Source organism: Puma concolor, chromosome D2 (assembly GCF_028749965.1).
Source record: "Puma concolor isolate L17-30 chromosome D2, mPumCon1.1.hap2, whole genome shotgun sequence".
In the NCBI taxonomy this organism is placed as follows: domain Eukaryota; kingdom Metazoa; phylum Chordata; class Mammalia; order Carnivora; family Felidae; genus Puma; species Puma concolor.
In genome coordinates this window covers 87,897,650-87,913,573 of record NC_141677.1, presented here as the reverse complement: position 1 = coordinate 87,913,573, position 15,924 = coordinate 87,897,650, and the positions used below count along the sequence as shown (strand labels likewise).

The following is a 15,924-nucleotide window of genomic DNA, read 5'->3' as shown; positions in this document are numbered from 1 at the left end:
AGGGCACTTGCCACCGGGCGCGTGAGGAATCGCGTGGAGACGATGGCGGTGCGGGGGCTGGGCGTCCAGCCTGCTGTGGGCCCTCGGGAGCCAGACGCCCGGCCTCCCCCGGCGCTGGGGCGAGGCTCCCGCCGCCACGGGGAGACACGGAGACGCAGACTTCACGCCTGCTCCGCGGTGAACGATAACTACCCTCCCTCTTGACGCTTCTCCCGGCTTCTCCCAGTGAACCCGTTTTCTGTCCGTGTGAGATCCCGGGGCCCAGCCCACTTGGCTGCTGGTGATGGTGTGGATTTCAAAGCCACATACTGGGCTTTGTATTCCCACTGGCGTGTGTTCTGACTCCACAAGCGTTTGGTGTTTCCCCCAGATCAGGGATCCTTAATTCAGGGGCTCTGTGAACTCGGGCAGGAGAAAATGGCCCCTGTCTTTGCACAAACCTCCACCTGAAAGTTGGCACTGCCCTCCACTGGGAATGTCCCCGGTGCCGGGAATTTTCTCCGTAACCCACAGATGCGCCTGTGTCCCCGTCCTCTCGTGGCAGACGCTTCAAACGTCCACGCTCCCCACAACCGCCAAACCACGGGGCCTCTGCCATGCGGGGGACACACGCACCACCGCTTTGCACGCCTGCGTCTAGCCTTTTGATCATTATCTCAAAACAACTGCCTTCGTGTGTGAGCCTATGTGTCTTTATTCATTGAAAACCTAAATGAGCAGGTGGAGTGCAGGGGATTTTCAGGGCAGTGGCACTATTTCGTGTGACATTGTCGCCGCGCGTTTGTCAGAACCCACGGAAGGTATGGGTTTGCACAGAGACAGACCCTAGTGCAAACTATGGACATTAATTCATAATAATGTACCGGGACTCGCTGGGTGACTGCAACAAAGGCACTCACTAGGGCAGCTGTGAACAGCAGGGGTGGGGCGTGGGGAGGGGAAACGGGAATTCTGAACCGTCTGCCCTATGTTTCCGTAACCCCAAAACTGCTCTAAAGTATAAGGCTCATTAATTCTTTGCCGTCCATGAATTATGGGAAAAAATTGTCATCAGGCCTTCCTCCCACACCCCCACCGGAGCATGGCGGGACTTAGGACAGCCCAGCCCCTCACCAGCCGCGAGTGGGGCGGCCGGTCCCAGGGCCACGCAGCCCTGGGTTCCGCGGCCCGTGAGCCACAGGACAGCGGGCATCTCCAGGGTGGCCTGTAGGAAGCGACGGTGATGAAAGGACAATCCGTGTTGACGCGTCCCACACACGCGCACGCACACGCACACGCGCACATGTGCACGGCATCAGCAAATGGCCCCGCTCCAGGACATGCCAGAACATTCCATTCCCAGCTGTGCAGATCCGAAATTCTTCTCTGACGTTTTCCATTCTGACTGCACGTGTGATTTAATCTCAGCATTACATTCAGAGTAATTAAACCAAAAACCTCATTTCGGAGGTTTTCCTGAGCGTCTGCATCGATGTTGGACACCTGACTCCTACCGTGGATACCGTGCCAGCGGGTAAAACCACCTCAGTCCCAGTAAACACAAGCCCGACCCCAGATCCCGCAGAAAGAGGTGCCTTTTCTGGCGAACCGACCCACCAAACTGTCTGTTTAGGTGCCCAGATCTGGCAGGATCTCGTTTCCGTTTTGAGATCTCAGAGCCAAATTCAGTTTAACAACCTAAACAATTAGCCTACTTCAGAGCGAATGTGTTTAAAGTTGGAATGTAACACATTAAATATTTCAAGGAAAAGAGGCTCGCCGTGTGAATCAGAAAGTCAGGATTCCTGCAGAGCTAAGCCCAGAAGTGATGCTTGTTCGGAGGGAGCGCGGTCAGCCTGCGGGAGGCTCGCCTGCGTGCGGCATCCGCCTGACGGAACACGGACGCTCCATTTCGTTGCCAGGAGTACGCGGCCCTGTGCCACAGGCCAGGGAGCACACGGCCAGCTGGGTGTGCGCTCCACGCCTCACCAGCGCCACACGCTAGGTCCCTGAGTATTTGAGGCCCACCGCGAGACCGCTCTGGGGACACGGACGGGCTCCGAGACGCTGGGGGCTCGACCAGAGAGGCCGGTGACACGAGTGTCCCATCCAGGGAAGGGGCGCCTGTGGGGTGGATACAGTTCTTGCCCGAAGGAGCATCCCGTGGGGGCTCGGGGCTTCCGGGACCAGACGTCGAACGACCAGGCTGGTGGGGCTGGGGACAGGCTGCAGGTGGTGACCTCACCGCCTTGTCACTATCCTCTCCAGCCTCCGTGGGCCAGCGCGACGGGCCAGCAGATCTTAACGCATCGTGCGGGCAGCCGCTGGTTAGGGACCGTCCCAAAGGGCTGACGTGTCGCAACCAGACGAGTGTGAGAAAGGCAGCTTGAACAGTGGGCACCGGCAGGCTCGGGTGTGTCTGTGCACCCGTGTCTGGAGTCCCAGCCCCACCACTACCCTCGGTAGCTGCCGCGTGGGTCGCGTGGGAAGTCCACATCCATGGGGTAGGGGAGGGCCAGCTCAGACAGCAGGGCCGCAAGCCAGAGGGTCTCAGTGCCTGCTCCTCGGACTACAGCTGGGAGCTGGGGTCACATCAGAGCACCTGAGACTGCAAATCCCCATCACGACACCTTCACAAAAAGGACGTAAGTGTCCACGACCCACGGGACCCCGACGTACACCGACACAGGACCCGTGCGTGAGCATCCTTGGCGGCGCTATTTATAACGGCCAAGAGATAGACACCACCCAAGGTCCATCGAGAAGAAAGCGCATGAAGGACACGTGGCCCACGCGCGGATGGAGTGTGATCCTCGGAGGAGGGGGAGAAGCGCGAGGACGTGGAAGGGCGCCGGAGAGACCACGCTCGGCGAGAGAAGCCAGGGCAAAGTCCACGTACTGTAGGATTCCATTTGCACCAAAAGTCCAGAACAGGCCACGCCTAGAGACAGGGCGCCAGGGGCCGGGGACCGCGTCAGGGGGCGACCGCTGTGCCCTGCAACCCCCGACTCTGAATGTTCTCAACACCGCTGAGTCGTACGCTGCGCGGGGGTGGCCGATGCAGCTTGTGCTGGTTTCCCGTCTCCCCAGAGGGCGGGGGCAGGTGGTCTGAGGCGCTTCCAGGACCCACGTGCTTGTCTCTGTTGCAAACCCTACCTACGCTGACAATACACAGCCAATTGCTCAAACGAATCATCGAGACCGTTGTCTCTGCGACCAATAGCCATTAAGAGCTCCATGCTTCAAACTGCATCCAGATTAGGGACCTGAGGGCTGGGATAGCATCACAGCAGCCGGCCCTAAAATCTCCCCTTCCGGCTGCCCCGTGGGTGCCGATCCTGGGCACTGTCCCCAGCGGGACCCACGGGTGGTGGGAGGGAGCAGGTGGGAGCCGGTGTTTTGGGCAGGGCCTCAGTGACCATGCCGAAGCAGGCCTCAGCTGTGTGCCCCCAGCCCTCCTCTTTGTGGGGGAGGGACAGTCCCCTCCTACACAGACCCGGTGCAGGACCAGGCAGCCCAGCCGTGGGCCTCCTCCCCGTGGGATCTGCAGCCCATGGGGTGCCACTCCCACCGTGAGGGGCTCGGGCTCTCCCCACATGTTCCCCGAGCCCCCCGTGCTGCCCACACCTACCTATGGCCCCTTCCCCTTTCTGCAGGCCTCCCTCCTGGCCCCACCTTCGCCCCGCCCAGTGCCCCTTGGGTGGGCCCGTGTTTGCCTCCCCACCTCTGCTCCTGCCAGCTTTCCTAGCTGTCCCGAGGCCCAACTCACACCCACTGGTCCAGGATGCACTCTGCATGTGGACACCCCTGCCCTGATAAGGACTGGATGTTTGGGCCCCCAAAATCCCTATGTCGAAGCTTAACCCCCAGCGGGCTGGCTTTTTTTTTTTTGGAGAGGAGCCTGGGAGGCGGTTACATTTAGATGAGTCTGTGAGGGTGGCCCCCGGGTAGGGTCAGCGTAAGAAGAGTGTAAGAAAAGACACCAGGCTCATTCTCTCCTCTCTCTCAACCACACAGAAGAAGGTGGCCGTCTGTGAACCAACAGGGGACCCTTACCAAACACCGTGAGGCACCTTGACCTTGGACTGCCAGCCTCCAGTCCGTGAGAAGCACAGGTCCATGGTACGTTGTCATAACAGCCCAAGCCGACTGACGGCCGCCTCCCCCCAGGAGGCCTCAGCCTCCGAATCCTTGTCTTCAAATGGGGACACTGATCCCAGACCCTTCTTCGGGTTCCTTAAGCTGTGCTCCCAGATTTGGGGCCCTGGGCCTCTGCCCTCAGCCACACTGGGGATGGAGGGGAGCCCCACAGCCCCGCCTCCCTCATGTGGTCAGTGATGTCCAGCCAGTCTGTAAAAGCACAGGGTCAAGGGTGCTGGCTGCCCTGCCAGAGGCCAAGGGCCTTACGAACTGATCTCTGATCTCTAAGGTAAGGAAGCCAACTCTGGCATCAGGAAGGACTGCTGCCCTTACAGGTGGGGCAGGAAGGGAGGCAGGCCCCGGGACTGTGTTCCTGAGCGGACCCAGGGCCTGGGGACAAATGTGCGGAAGGCCCACCGGGTAGGGAAGGTGGGGGAGACTGCAGGTTCTTATTTTCTGCTTTAATTTTGCTGATTTTCTACCACCAACAGTGGTTATTTCATAATTAGAGAAAAAGAACTCTTGCAGCAAAGGGAAGGCATGGCGGGGTGGGGGGTGGGGGAGCCACCTCTGCAGGACCCCGAGTGTCCAGGGCTTTGGGGCCCTTAAATCCGGCTGACGGGATCAGAAACCAGCTGGGAGATGTGGGCGCCTGCGGTGACCCGACCCGCGTGGCAAAGCCCCTCAGCGCCAGTGAGGACCCTGTGTTTGCTCTGCCCCCACCCTCAGTGCCCCCAAGAGCAGGAGGCACGTGGTGGGTTCCTGTGCTTTCCTGGGGAGCAGAAGCGCAGTTGTGGGGCCTAGGGCCCCAGCCCCACACCCAGCACGTGTGTGGCACGGCGCCCTGTCCCCATCGTGAAGCCCAGGCCTCTCCAGGCCCAGGCCCCGGTGCGCCCCCAACGGCCAGTTCACAGAACCCGTGGGGTCTGAGGGCGGGAGAGGGGTCGGCCCCCCTGGCAGGCGGCAGGATGGGCATAAACCTCGGGTTCCAAGCGCCTCCGGTAACACCCTGGCCAAGCCGTGCCCTCTCCAGGTCTGGGTCCCTCAACTGAACAACGGGGTGGCACCCCAGGTTGCTATGGGAATGCAGAGGGCGTTCTGTTGCAGGGGACCCGAATAGGAGGCCAAGTGGAAGCGGGTCAGAAACTCTGCTCTCCCTCCTCCATCCGGGGACCCTTCCATCCCCGAGGACGCCCCTCCAGCCCCTAGGCCCACCTCCACCGCGTCCTCGGACCGCCCCCCCCGCCCCATCCCCGCCCCGTCCCCGCCCCGTCCCCGCCCCCGTCCCCGTCCGTCCCCGCCCGTCAGCCCCGCCCCCCGCCCTCCTCCCTGCCCCGTCCCCATCCCTGTCAGCCCCGCCCCTGTCAGCCCCGCCCTCTGTCAATCCCCCGCCCGCCCCCCTCCCACCCCCTCACCCTCACTTCTCCCGTCCCTGCCCCCTGCCTGGGCTTCATCCCCGTCAGCCCGCCCTCTCCCCGCCCTCTCCCCGCCCCATCCCTGTAAGCCCCGCCCCCTGCCAGCCTCCCCCGCCCCCGCCGGTCCCCACCTCTGTCAGCCCCTGCCCTCATGCTGCAGCCTGGTGGGGGGCACTGAGACCCCATCCCTTGGAGGAGCAGGGCATAGGCTGGGATGGGGCACGTGACAGAAAACAGACCCGGAAGTTCGCCACCTGTCACCCTCCTGTCCTCCCCAGGCCTCGGACATCAAAAGCAATGCCAGCTGGCCAGGGGTCAATGACCATCGACCAGCCCTGGGGGAAGCAAGGACCCTGGTGACTGGGGTGGGGTCGGGGGTGGGCTGGCTCCTTCTCCAGAGTCCAGGCTGGGTGCGGGAAGGGGCCTGTGGGGCTGGAGGCTGAATGAGCCTCCCCCGGGGGGGCATCCAGGCCCAGGACGCACCAGGCTGGGCCTGGCTGGCTCCTGGGGCCACATTCCCCCTGTACCCTGCCCCCAGTCTCCTTGAAAGCAAGAGGGACAGGCTCTGTTCATGGGGGGCATGCCCAGACAGCCCTGTTCTCAGAGCAGAGCAGCTCCTGCAGGGGGTCCATGGGAGGCAGGGCCCAGAGCTGGAAGGGCCCAGGACTGCTCCCTCTGGGCTCCCGGATGTCCCTCCAGCCCGGCCTCACATACTCCACACCCCATTTATTTACACCCAGGACCTCATCACACTGAGCAAGCTGGCCCCTCCTGCCAGGGCCATGCTCGAGGTGGGGGGGGGGGGGTCCCTCTGTCGAGAGGACCTCCTCCCCAGCCCCTTCCAAGCTGGCATGAGCCTTCCTCCTCCATTTTCCCAACCAGCACCCAGCACCTCTCCCCACCCCCACCCCCCTCCTCGAGCCCACTACTTCCTGCTGCCCTTGTGCTGGCCCCATCCATCAGGGTCGCGGTGGGGGCGGGTGGAGGGAAGGAGCAGAGCACCTGAGTCACCAGGGCACCCGGATGTCCCCAGGGACCAGCCACCTACCCAGGTTCGGGGCCAGCGCTGGGTGTGGGCCCTGCCTCCCAGTTCTTGGGAAGAATGACGGACTATCATGGACAGGCTTGCCGTGGGTACCATGAAATCAAACTGACAAGAAAACATGATTAATTTGCTGCTTAAAGAAACAGTCACAAAGACTTAAAAAAAAAAAAAAAAGCTACCTTCCCTTTTAATTAGATGCGCTGTCTGTCCCTGCATGCCCAGGGGCCAGTGCACCCCAGCTGGGTGGGGGTGCGGAGGGGGAGCGGAGGCTGGCTCTCATCCAGACCCTCCTGCCGGACGGGCCTGGAGGCTTCAGCAAGGGCTGCCTGAGGGGCGCTGAGCCAGCGGGCTGCTGGTCACGTGAGGGGACCCCAAGCCAATGGCAGGAGAGGGCCCTGAGCAGGACTAGGTGGCATCCACCCGGAGGCAGGGCTGCTAAGGGACCGGGGAGCCACAGTCTGAGAGCTATCTTGGGGCCAGGCATCCCAGCTGGGAGGAGGGCACTGACCCAGGACAGCCCAGGGACAGCTCTGGGGCAGGGCCGGTCTCTGTCTCCTGCGATGGTGGTTGGGATGGGACGCCTGGACACAAACCCCCACACCCCGGTGGCCATCCTCATGCCTGGGCCTGGGGGCTGTTCCTGCTGCTGTGACCTGGGAGCATGGGGCTGGGAGCCCTGGCCGGGCGCTTAGTGGTCTGCCTGTGGCTGTCCGGCTCCGGGGCCCTGAGTCCTCGTCTCCGTTTGTGATGTGCTTCTCCAAGGAGCCATGCCTAGCTTTCCAAGAACGCCCTCTCTCTGCCTTGGTGCTGTCCCCAAATCCAGGTGGCACCGTACAGAAGCCGCTTCTCCCCTCAGAGTGGGCATGGCAGCCCCTGGCACCAGACCGGGGGGATGGCCTTAGGGCAGCTGTGAGCGCAGGGCCCGCGGAGCAGGACAGGAGGGGAGGGGAAGAGAGCACGGCCCTCCTTCCTCCAAAGCTCGCCCTGGCCTGGCGGACTGGCGAGTCTTCCAGCTGTGGACCCTGGGGGCCAGCACAGCTCCTCCTGAGGGTCTATTCTGGTGAGGTTCTGGCTCTGCTGTGTCCTGCACCCTCTGCCGCCCAGAGTCAAGCCCAGAACCACAGGAACCAGGGGGGAGGAGAGTCTCACGCTCTTCTGTCCTGGGGGGCTCTTGAAGTGCCCCCCCCCACACACACGCCCCTGCCTGGCCCCGAGAGTCCTGGTGGGGCCCTCAAAATGTTCCAGTAAAACCAGGACCAGGCGGAGCCGTCACCGTCTCTTCTGGAATGTCCCTCGGCTCCGGAGAGCCAGCCGGGAAACCAGGAGGCAGCAGGGAGGGAGAACAAAACCATCCTCCTGGAGAGCCACGCGCCCAGGGCAGGCAGGGAGGGAATGTGGCACGGGCCACCTGCTTCTCAAAGCTGCCACCTTCACACACGGTGGGCGTCCCTCCAGGGGCCACCCGCACGCGACACACAGGACCACACGGAAACGCTGCGCCCGGCGCGGCTTTGACACAGACCTCCCTTCATTCTCTTTCGTGCTTAAATAAAGAAGGAGCAGAACTCGTTTTCTGTTTCTTTCTTTTTCTTTTTGGTCTTTAAAGTGACAGAAAGGAGACAGGAGCAGCTCCTACAAACAACAGGCCAAGCTGTTTTCCTTTGGAAGTCTCCCGCATTCCCAGAGTGGCTCCCCTCCCCAGGCCCTCACCGCCAGGGTGCCCGCAGGCCCCCAGCTTTGGGAGGATCATGGGGGAGGCCGGGCAGGTTCCGGGTTCTCAAGTGCACAGAGACCCCGTGCCGAGGGCTTGGGGAGGAAGCGCCCCACACGTGCAAGCTGGTTTCTGGAAGCCTGCGGGCCTGAGGGGGCCTGGCCCAGGACCTGGACGCGGGGTGGCAGGCCTCGCCCCTGCTAGGTGCCCCAGTGGGCGAGGCAGCAGCAGGAAGGGTGTCGTGGGCTCCTGGAACTTCACAAACCACAGGAGCTAAAGCCTGAGTCGGGGGATAAAGACGTTCAGCGGGGAGGAGCCGCGGTGCTCCTGGGGGCTGTCCTCCTCCCCACACACACCTGCTCCCCTCTGGGGACCCCCCAGCAGGCTGGCCACCATGGGCCTGGCGCATTTCTGCAGGCAGCTGGCCAGAAGGCACACGGGGCCCCTCAGACGGAACAGGTGATGCGGAAGGCACCCCCAAAGTCAGAAGCTCCAGGAGAACAGCCGCGCCCTCACCGTTGGTGACCTTGAGGGAAGCAGAGAGGGAAAGAGGTTACCTCGGGGTCAAGTGCTGGGGGACAGGCCCCTTGGGGGTCCGACCACCAGTCCAGAGCACCCGCTCAGGCTCTGTCTCGCCAGGGACCCTCAAGGACCCCCCAGCTCCCACTGGCCCTCACCACCCCAGGAATCTCGCCTCCCTGGTGCCACATTGTGCCCGCTGAACCTCCCGGGTGGCCCCTGTCCCACTCGTGTCCATCCCACCTCCCAGGGCCCCAGGATTTCCCAGAAAAAGGTGCAGGACACTTGACGGCTCAAGAGCCCAGACCACGGGGCTCCCCATGAGACACTAGATCCTTCTGGCCCCTCATGGCCAGGGGGACTGGGGAGCTAAAATGGTTGTGCACGTGGCTTGGGGATCACAGCTCAGAGGGACCCCGGTGTGTCACCGTCAGAATGTGTGACCTACACCCTCTGGAGGGACACGCCCTCTTGGTGTGGGGGAGCCCCCTGGGGCTGAGGGGACAGGCCCTTGAATAAGAAAACCTTTCCCAGGTCTCCCTGAGCAGGCCCGGCCGCAGGGATGGACGGGCACCTCAGCCCCGGCTCCCGGCCCCACACGGGGACAGCAGCCACGCCCGAGTCTGGTGACCGGGGGCAACGTGTTCTCTGCACTTTAGTCGGGGGGGTGGAGGGACACGTGGCAGGTCTGCAGCGCCACACGGTCACAGGAGGTCCTGGAGGGCGAGGGGAGCTGGCGTCCAGCAGACAGGAGACAGTCTGGCCCGGCCAGGAGAGCCCACGGGGCGCAGACGGCTGCTCTCCTACCAGGAGGGGCCGGGCTCCCCCACCCGCCCCCCCTTGATGCGCTCGGACCAAACAAGCAGAAATGATGCTGCCCCGGTCCTGCCTCAGACCCCCAGATGGAGATGCCGCGACAAGGCCCAGATTGCCCTGAGACCGCCAGGCTGGGAGAAGGCTCGGCCGCCACGCCGAGAGGCCCTGCGTGTGTGTGAGAGAGATGGGGGGGGGAGGGGGAGAGAGAGAGAGAAAGAGAGACAGAGAAACAGAGACAGACACACAGCTCAGGGCACCCGACGTATCGTGGCAGGGGAGGGGCCGCACGGACACCCCAGCCCCGGCCGGCGCCACGGCCCAGGAGCACACACAATCATAAGAAACACCAAAGCCGCGACACGTTAGGCCCGTGTGTGGTGGCAAATCCTGTTCACACATCACACAGTGATCGTCGCCGTCTGAAGGCCCTGACGGGTTTGATCTCTCTTAGCTGGGGACAAATAAGTGAGAACATAAAAACTAAGCAGCCAAAGAATGAGGCAAATTCAACTCTGCAGAGAATAGAGCTGAACAAAAATGAAATTTACTCACGGGTATCTGCACGGATGGGCTGCGACGTCCAACACCAGCACTGAATCTGGACTCAGCCAAATGACTGTGTGTGTGTGTGCGCACGCGCGTGTGGACACGTGTGCCCAGGTCAGCCCCGTCCACACCACACCGGCCCTGGGGGGGCTGGCCTGGAGGCCCCAGGACCCGCCCGTGCCCTCGAGGGGCACAGAGGTGGTGCAAGCAGGTGGCTGGGAGGAGCTTAAGCCCAAAGCAAACCCCCCTCACCCCCCCGGAGGACGCAGCTGGCCCCAGGTCGGGGGCTGGGTGGAGGGGACAAGACACTGACCTCCCAGACCTTGCAACACAAGGCTGCTGCCCTTGCGGCAGGTGTCCGTGGTTGGTGGCCCCTCCCTGCGACATCACCGAGGCTCAGGCGCACTGACCGTCCAGGTCCCAACCCGGCGTCAGGTTCCCGAGGGGCCCAGGAAAGACCCTGGGGCAGAAGGGCTGACAGCAACAATCCCACCCGTGAGTGGCCCGGCTGGGCGGGGGGCAGGGGACGGCCCTTCCTCCTCTGTCCAAAATGGCCGGATTCCGGTGACCGGGAGAGGAGCTCTCTCAGTGGCTGCAGCAAACCAGAGCCGCGTTGGCCCTGACACAGGGCTCTGGGGGTGGCCAGCAGCCCCCCGGGGGGCAGGAGGGGCGGTGGGTGCAGAGAGGGGATGGGGGGTGTGAGGGTGGAGATGACCACGGCCCTGGTGCTTAGGGCTGAGGGGCCATCACCACCCCTGCCTTGGAGACAGGGGCTCAGGCTCCCGACCCTGTCCAAGGTCACTCACCTAAGCCTCGAGGCCAGGACGCAAACCCACATCCCAGGATGCCCAGAACAAAGCACCCCAGACCTAGTGACTCCAAACCACAGTTACCCCCTCTCTCTCCTGGAGGACAGACACTTGGAATCGAGGTGTCCCCAAGGGGGAGCCCTGCCTATAAAAGGCCTCAGAAGGGGACCCCACGGGGCCCTAGGCCTCCCTGGTCGTAGACTCCGCCACAGTGCAGCTGGACGGACGTCAGGCTGAGCCCCAGGAGCGAGGTGCCCCGAGATGCCAGGCCCTCTGCTGGAAACAGTCTTCCCCCAAGTCCAGGCCTGAACACCCAACCCCGGCCCCGACCACACTCCCTGTAGGGAAGGCTGCTCCAGAGGGCTCCACAGTTCCCTGGCCCGTCAGGGAGGAGGCCTGAGCAACATACACTCAAGGGGCAGGGGTTTCTGGCCTGGGGTGGCAGTCCCTTCCCTGGCCAGGGAGAGGCCCCGACTCAGGGTCTCCAAGAAAATGTCTCTCAGAAGAACATGACTCAAAGTCACTGTGTCACGGGAAAGCGTGCTGATCCCAGTGAGCTCTGCCTGGGGGGTGTCTCAGGGAAGATGGACGGGGGTGACAGCCACTCTCCATGGATGCGGGAGCTGGATGGGGCTCTGCCCACCCCCCCCCCCCCACAGCCGCTGCGCACTCTGGGCAGACGAGGTGGGGTCCCAGGTCCTGCACCGTTGAGCACGCAGATCCCAAACAAGATGAACAGTCCCTTAGGGAGAAACACTGGCCAGATCTCGGCCTGTTGCACAAACCCGTTCCCCCGCAGAACCGTTTTCTTTCTGCCTTTTCATCTGTCCCTGCCCGGGAAGCAGCTGTGACCACCCAGGCTGAGCTCCTCTGCAGGCGTCCGCACAGGGGACCAACAGCCCACCCCGGACAGGGGTTTGGGCAGCCACACCTCCATGATCAGGTTGCTGAGTGGCCCAGCAGACACGGTGAGGAGGGGCATGGGGGCTCCGGGGAGGTCACGGCCGGTCACAGCGGGAGCTGCTGGGGGCCGAGGGGTCAGCACCACCCGGGAATCGGCGCACGGGCCGCCCCTTTCCGTTGAATGCTTTGGGGGCTCACGTCAAAGGCAAGCACGCTTCGCTGCGAGAACCACACCACCCCGGGAGATAATTAAACCTGCCCAAGCCCCTCTCCGTCAGCAGCACGACCTTTGGAGATGTCGTTAAACATCCATCAGCCCTGATCCTCGTTAGAAAAACGCACCACAGGCTCCAGAGGCGGCGGCCAGCCCGCCCCTTTCGCCCCTTTCTGTCTCGTGCACCACACGGAGCCTTCAAGGAAGCCCCCTCCCGACAAGACAAACAGGGTGGTCACGGGACTGTCCTAGTGCCCTCGCCCACCGCCGCTCCGGCTTGGCCGGGCTCCATGGGAAGAGCAGGTGTTTTGAGAAATCTGGGGAAGAAGGGGGAGCCCCCTGCACCCTCCTCGTACCCAGCAGCCAGGAAACCCCCCTCAGAATGCGCAGGACCCCTGCCGGGTCACTTCCTTCCTCCCAGCCCAACAGGCCCAGAACCCGTCCCTTGTCATGCAGGGATGTTCTGGGGGACCCCCCAGAGCACCCCAGCCCCTGCTGTACCTCCCACCCGCCCCCCTGGAAAATGTGGGGAACAATGGGAAAGGCGAGATCACTACACTGGCTGGGCGGCCACAGCCACACAGAAAAGTTCGTTCTTCCCGGGGCTTCCTAGGCAGGAAGACACCCAATGCCCAGCGCGGCTGCCCCGCCTCCCCTCACCCCCACCCCAGGCTCCAGGGTCTCTGGGCAGGGCCCTGCCTCCACCTCCACCACGCAAGTGCCCGGACAGCCCCTCCCCCCTTCCCCCCTGTCTGCCCCTCACTGGTCCGGGCTGACCTCCCAGGAGCTTGTCCCCCATCAGGAGTGTCCCCCATGGGGCCCCGAGGTCACCAGCACGGGCCCCATGGTTAAGGTCAGCCGAGGCCGCTCTGTCTGCCCGAGTCGCTGGCGCCCTAGTGACTGGGTCCACAGCTGGGGCTTGTCGAGAAGATGGGGGTGACCAGGAGGGCTCCCCTCCCCCTACAGGGCCTGGGCTGTGTGGGCGGAGGGTGGGCAGCATGGCAGGTGCTGGGCAGCGTCCCGCGTCCCTTGACGGCGACCAGAGCTGTCACTCCCAACACGTAAGACCAGAACTAAGAAGGCCCGTCTCCCCAAACCACAAGCCTTCTGAACACGGTGACATCAGCCAACAGCCACACGCAGAAGGGGGAACCACCAGGCGTCACAAAACAAAGCAAGAGAGGCAGCCGCTGGCCGGGCATCATGGATGTCCACCGTCCTGATGGTGTGTGCAGAACGCCCCCATGCGGACCCCCACCAACCCCTCCCCCCCCCCCCCCCACGGCCCAGTCCCTCAGAAGTGCCTGCCACACAGTGGCCACCTAAGCTCACGTCCTGGGTCTGTGACCCCGCTCCAGCCCCAAGAGCCCCACAGCACACGGCCTTCCATGGGCCACACACACACACACACACACACACAGAGCTCTGCCATTTGGCCTTGGCTCTTGGCCAAGCGCGGCCACCCCCTCAACACTGCGGAGACCCGTGTGGCCTTGGCTGTGGCCCCCGTGCACCCTCCTCTACAGAACTGGGCCCAAAGCCACCTGCTTGGTCCCCATGGTTCCTGCAGCACCACAGAGACCCCGGCCCAGGTGTGGGGATCCCAAGGCCACTGAAGTGCTATTTCCTCTGGGAAATTCAGACACGCTGGCAGGAGGCCTTCAGAATCAGGGTCAGTCACGCCCACCGGAAGTGGACGACTCCCAGGAATGCGGGTATCAGAAATGCCGGCTCCTCCAGGATGGAGGGCTGCACCACTGCGGTTTGAAGGAGTTGCCCCCGGATATTTGGAAGTTGATGCGTGGCCTGAACCCTCTGGTCCGGAGGCCCAGGCGCCCCGCTCCCAGTGCTCCCCCTCTGTCCGGGGAGGGCCCGGGGCTGAGGTCGAGGTGTCCAGAATCCCCAGGAGAGCCCGGGCTACACGTGATCTGTCCACGTGGACGTGGGAGCCTCCAGCTCAGGGTTCTTATTCCAGAGATGCCCCGGGGCAGATGCCAACCTGCCCACCTGCCCCAGATCCTCTTCCCGGGCGGCTTCCCCCACTCCAGCTACCCCTCCAGCTGGGAAGCACCTTCTCTTGCCCGGGGTGCTGCGGGCTGGTGGGCACATCAGGCAACCAGTTCTCCCCAAGGCCTAGGCGGGGCCGAGGGTGCTGGCTGTGCAGTGGAGGGCCCGGCTGGGGGCGAACCCCGGCTCTGTGCCTCCCGCGAGCCAGCATCCCCAGGTGTGGGATGGGGTGCCACAGTCCCGTTCCCCGGTGCCGCGGGCCCCTGCTGCGAGGGTCTGAACTCACAAGAACTTACTTACCTGAGGGGGAGCCCACACAGGGCAGCACAGAATGGAGGGGTGGCTTGTCAAAGGGGCCCTGATGGAAATAAGGGTGCAGGGTGACCATGCCGAGCTGGGGGCCTGTCAGGCACAGCTGTGCACAGGGGGCTCTGGGAGAGCTTCTCCAAGAGGGGGACCAACAGCCTTGAGCAAGAGGCAACGACCAGCAGGCACGGCGCGAGGCAGCCGCTGTGGCTTTGCCACACGGTGCCAGGGGCAGGGCGTGGGGAGAACCTGGGGGTTCTCGGGGGCCTGTCTGCCCTACACCTGCACTCCCACTACTGGGTCCAGTCATAGTCTCAGATCCCCCGAGGCCTGAAGGACCTTCCTGCCTGGTTACGTGCTCACACCCCCCGGCCCACACCCCATCTTGACGTGGCTTAGAAAGGCGCAAGGGTGCCGGTGGGCCCGGGGACTCTGCCAGGATGGGGACATGGTCTCTGCACACGGCCACCAGCATCTGGTTGGTGCGGGTCGGAGGCGCAGTGGGGCACCTGGGGGGTGTGGACGCTGCTTACGCCCAAGCGGGGAGAGGGGGCTCCATGTCTGTGCCCGCTTATGTCGCAAACTCAGGAAGATCAGCCAACACTGGGGGCGCCAGGGCAGAGCCAGACGTCTCCAGATGGGACTGGTTGCACCGATTTGACGTGGGACCCTTGTCACGTCCATGAGCACGGAATTACAAAACACACAGGAATATCTACAAATGGAACGTAAAATGAAATAAATGACCCTAACTGTAGGTCGTAACAACCACAGAGAAAGAAACTGTCTCGATGACTTGGAAAGAGGAACTTGACACATAGCCCCCACCCCAAGGACACTAAGATCCTTAAGGAAACCTTGGAGTATCCCCACTAATCACCCAGTAGCAGTATTCCACATATATTACACAGCTGATATATTACATGCCAAATATATGGTTTACATATATTTAATATTTGACTTATTGTATATACACATTAACTTTTACATAGAAAATTAATACCATTGACCCCTAAATAGGGATTGGGAGCACTCACCCCAGCACAGTCAAAAATCCATGTGAAACTTTGACTCCCCCCAAAACTATTGTTAATTGGAAGCCTTGCCAACAACATAGTTAACACATATTTTGTATGTATTATATGCTGTATTCTTACAACAAAGCCGGCCAGAGGAAAGCAAACGTTATATTAAGAAAACCGAAGAAAGAGAAAATTTTACATTTACAAACATTCACACTACTGCTGTGTATTAATCGGAAAAAAGTCCGTGTACAAGTGGACCTGTGCAGGTCAAGCCCGTGTTGTTCAAAAGTCAACTCCATGTGAATTTCATTAACAAGCAAGATTTTCTGCATAAGAGAACAGAAATGTAAACCAAACAACCAAGAAGTAAAAATTCTGGATTAGAAAAATCAGTGGTGGGGCGCCTGGGTGGCTCAGTCGGTTGAGCGTCCAACTTCAGCTCAGGTCACGACCTCACAGTTCATGAGTTCGAGCCCTGCGTCGGGCTCT

At 62.3% G+C, this 15,924-nt stretch overlaps 1 protein-coding gene across 4 annotated transcripts in view; it reads right to left on the bottom strand.

Moving 5' to 3' along the window:
* Positions 1–15,924, bottom strand: part of PWWP2B (PWWP domain containing 2B) — a 40,482-nt gene that overhangs the window by 7,521 nt on the left and 17,037 nt on the right. For 2 of the 4 annotated variants that reach the window (XM_086681244.1, XM_086681246.1), the window contains exon 3: positions 8,146–8,816. The exons of 1 other annotated variant lie outside the window; for it this stretch is intronic. Coding sequence is in view for 1 of the 3 variants with exons in the window: in XM_086681246.1 (XP_086537372.1) it covers positions 8,803–8,816 (14 nt within the window). In the remaining 2 variants the exon portion in view is untranslated. Of the gene's footprint in view, positions 1–8,145; positions 8,817–15,924 lie in introns of those variants that run through there. One more of the 4 variants, XR_015241938.1, reaches the window with a different exon arrangement.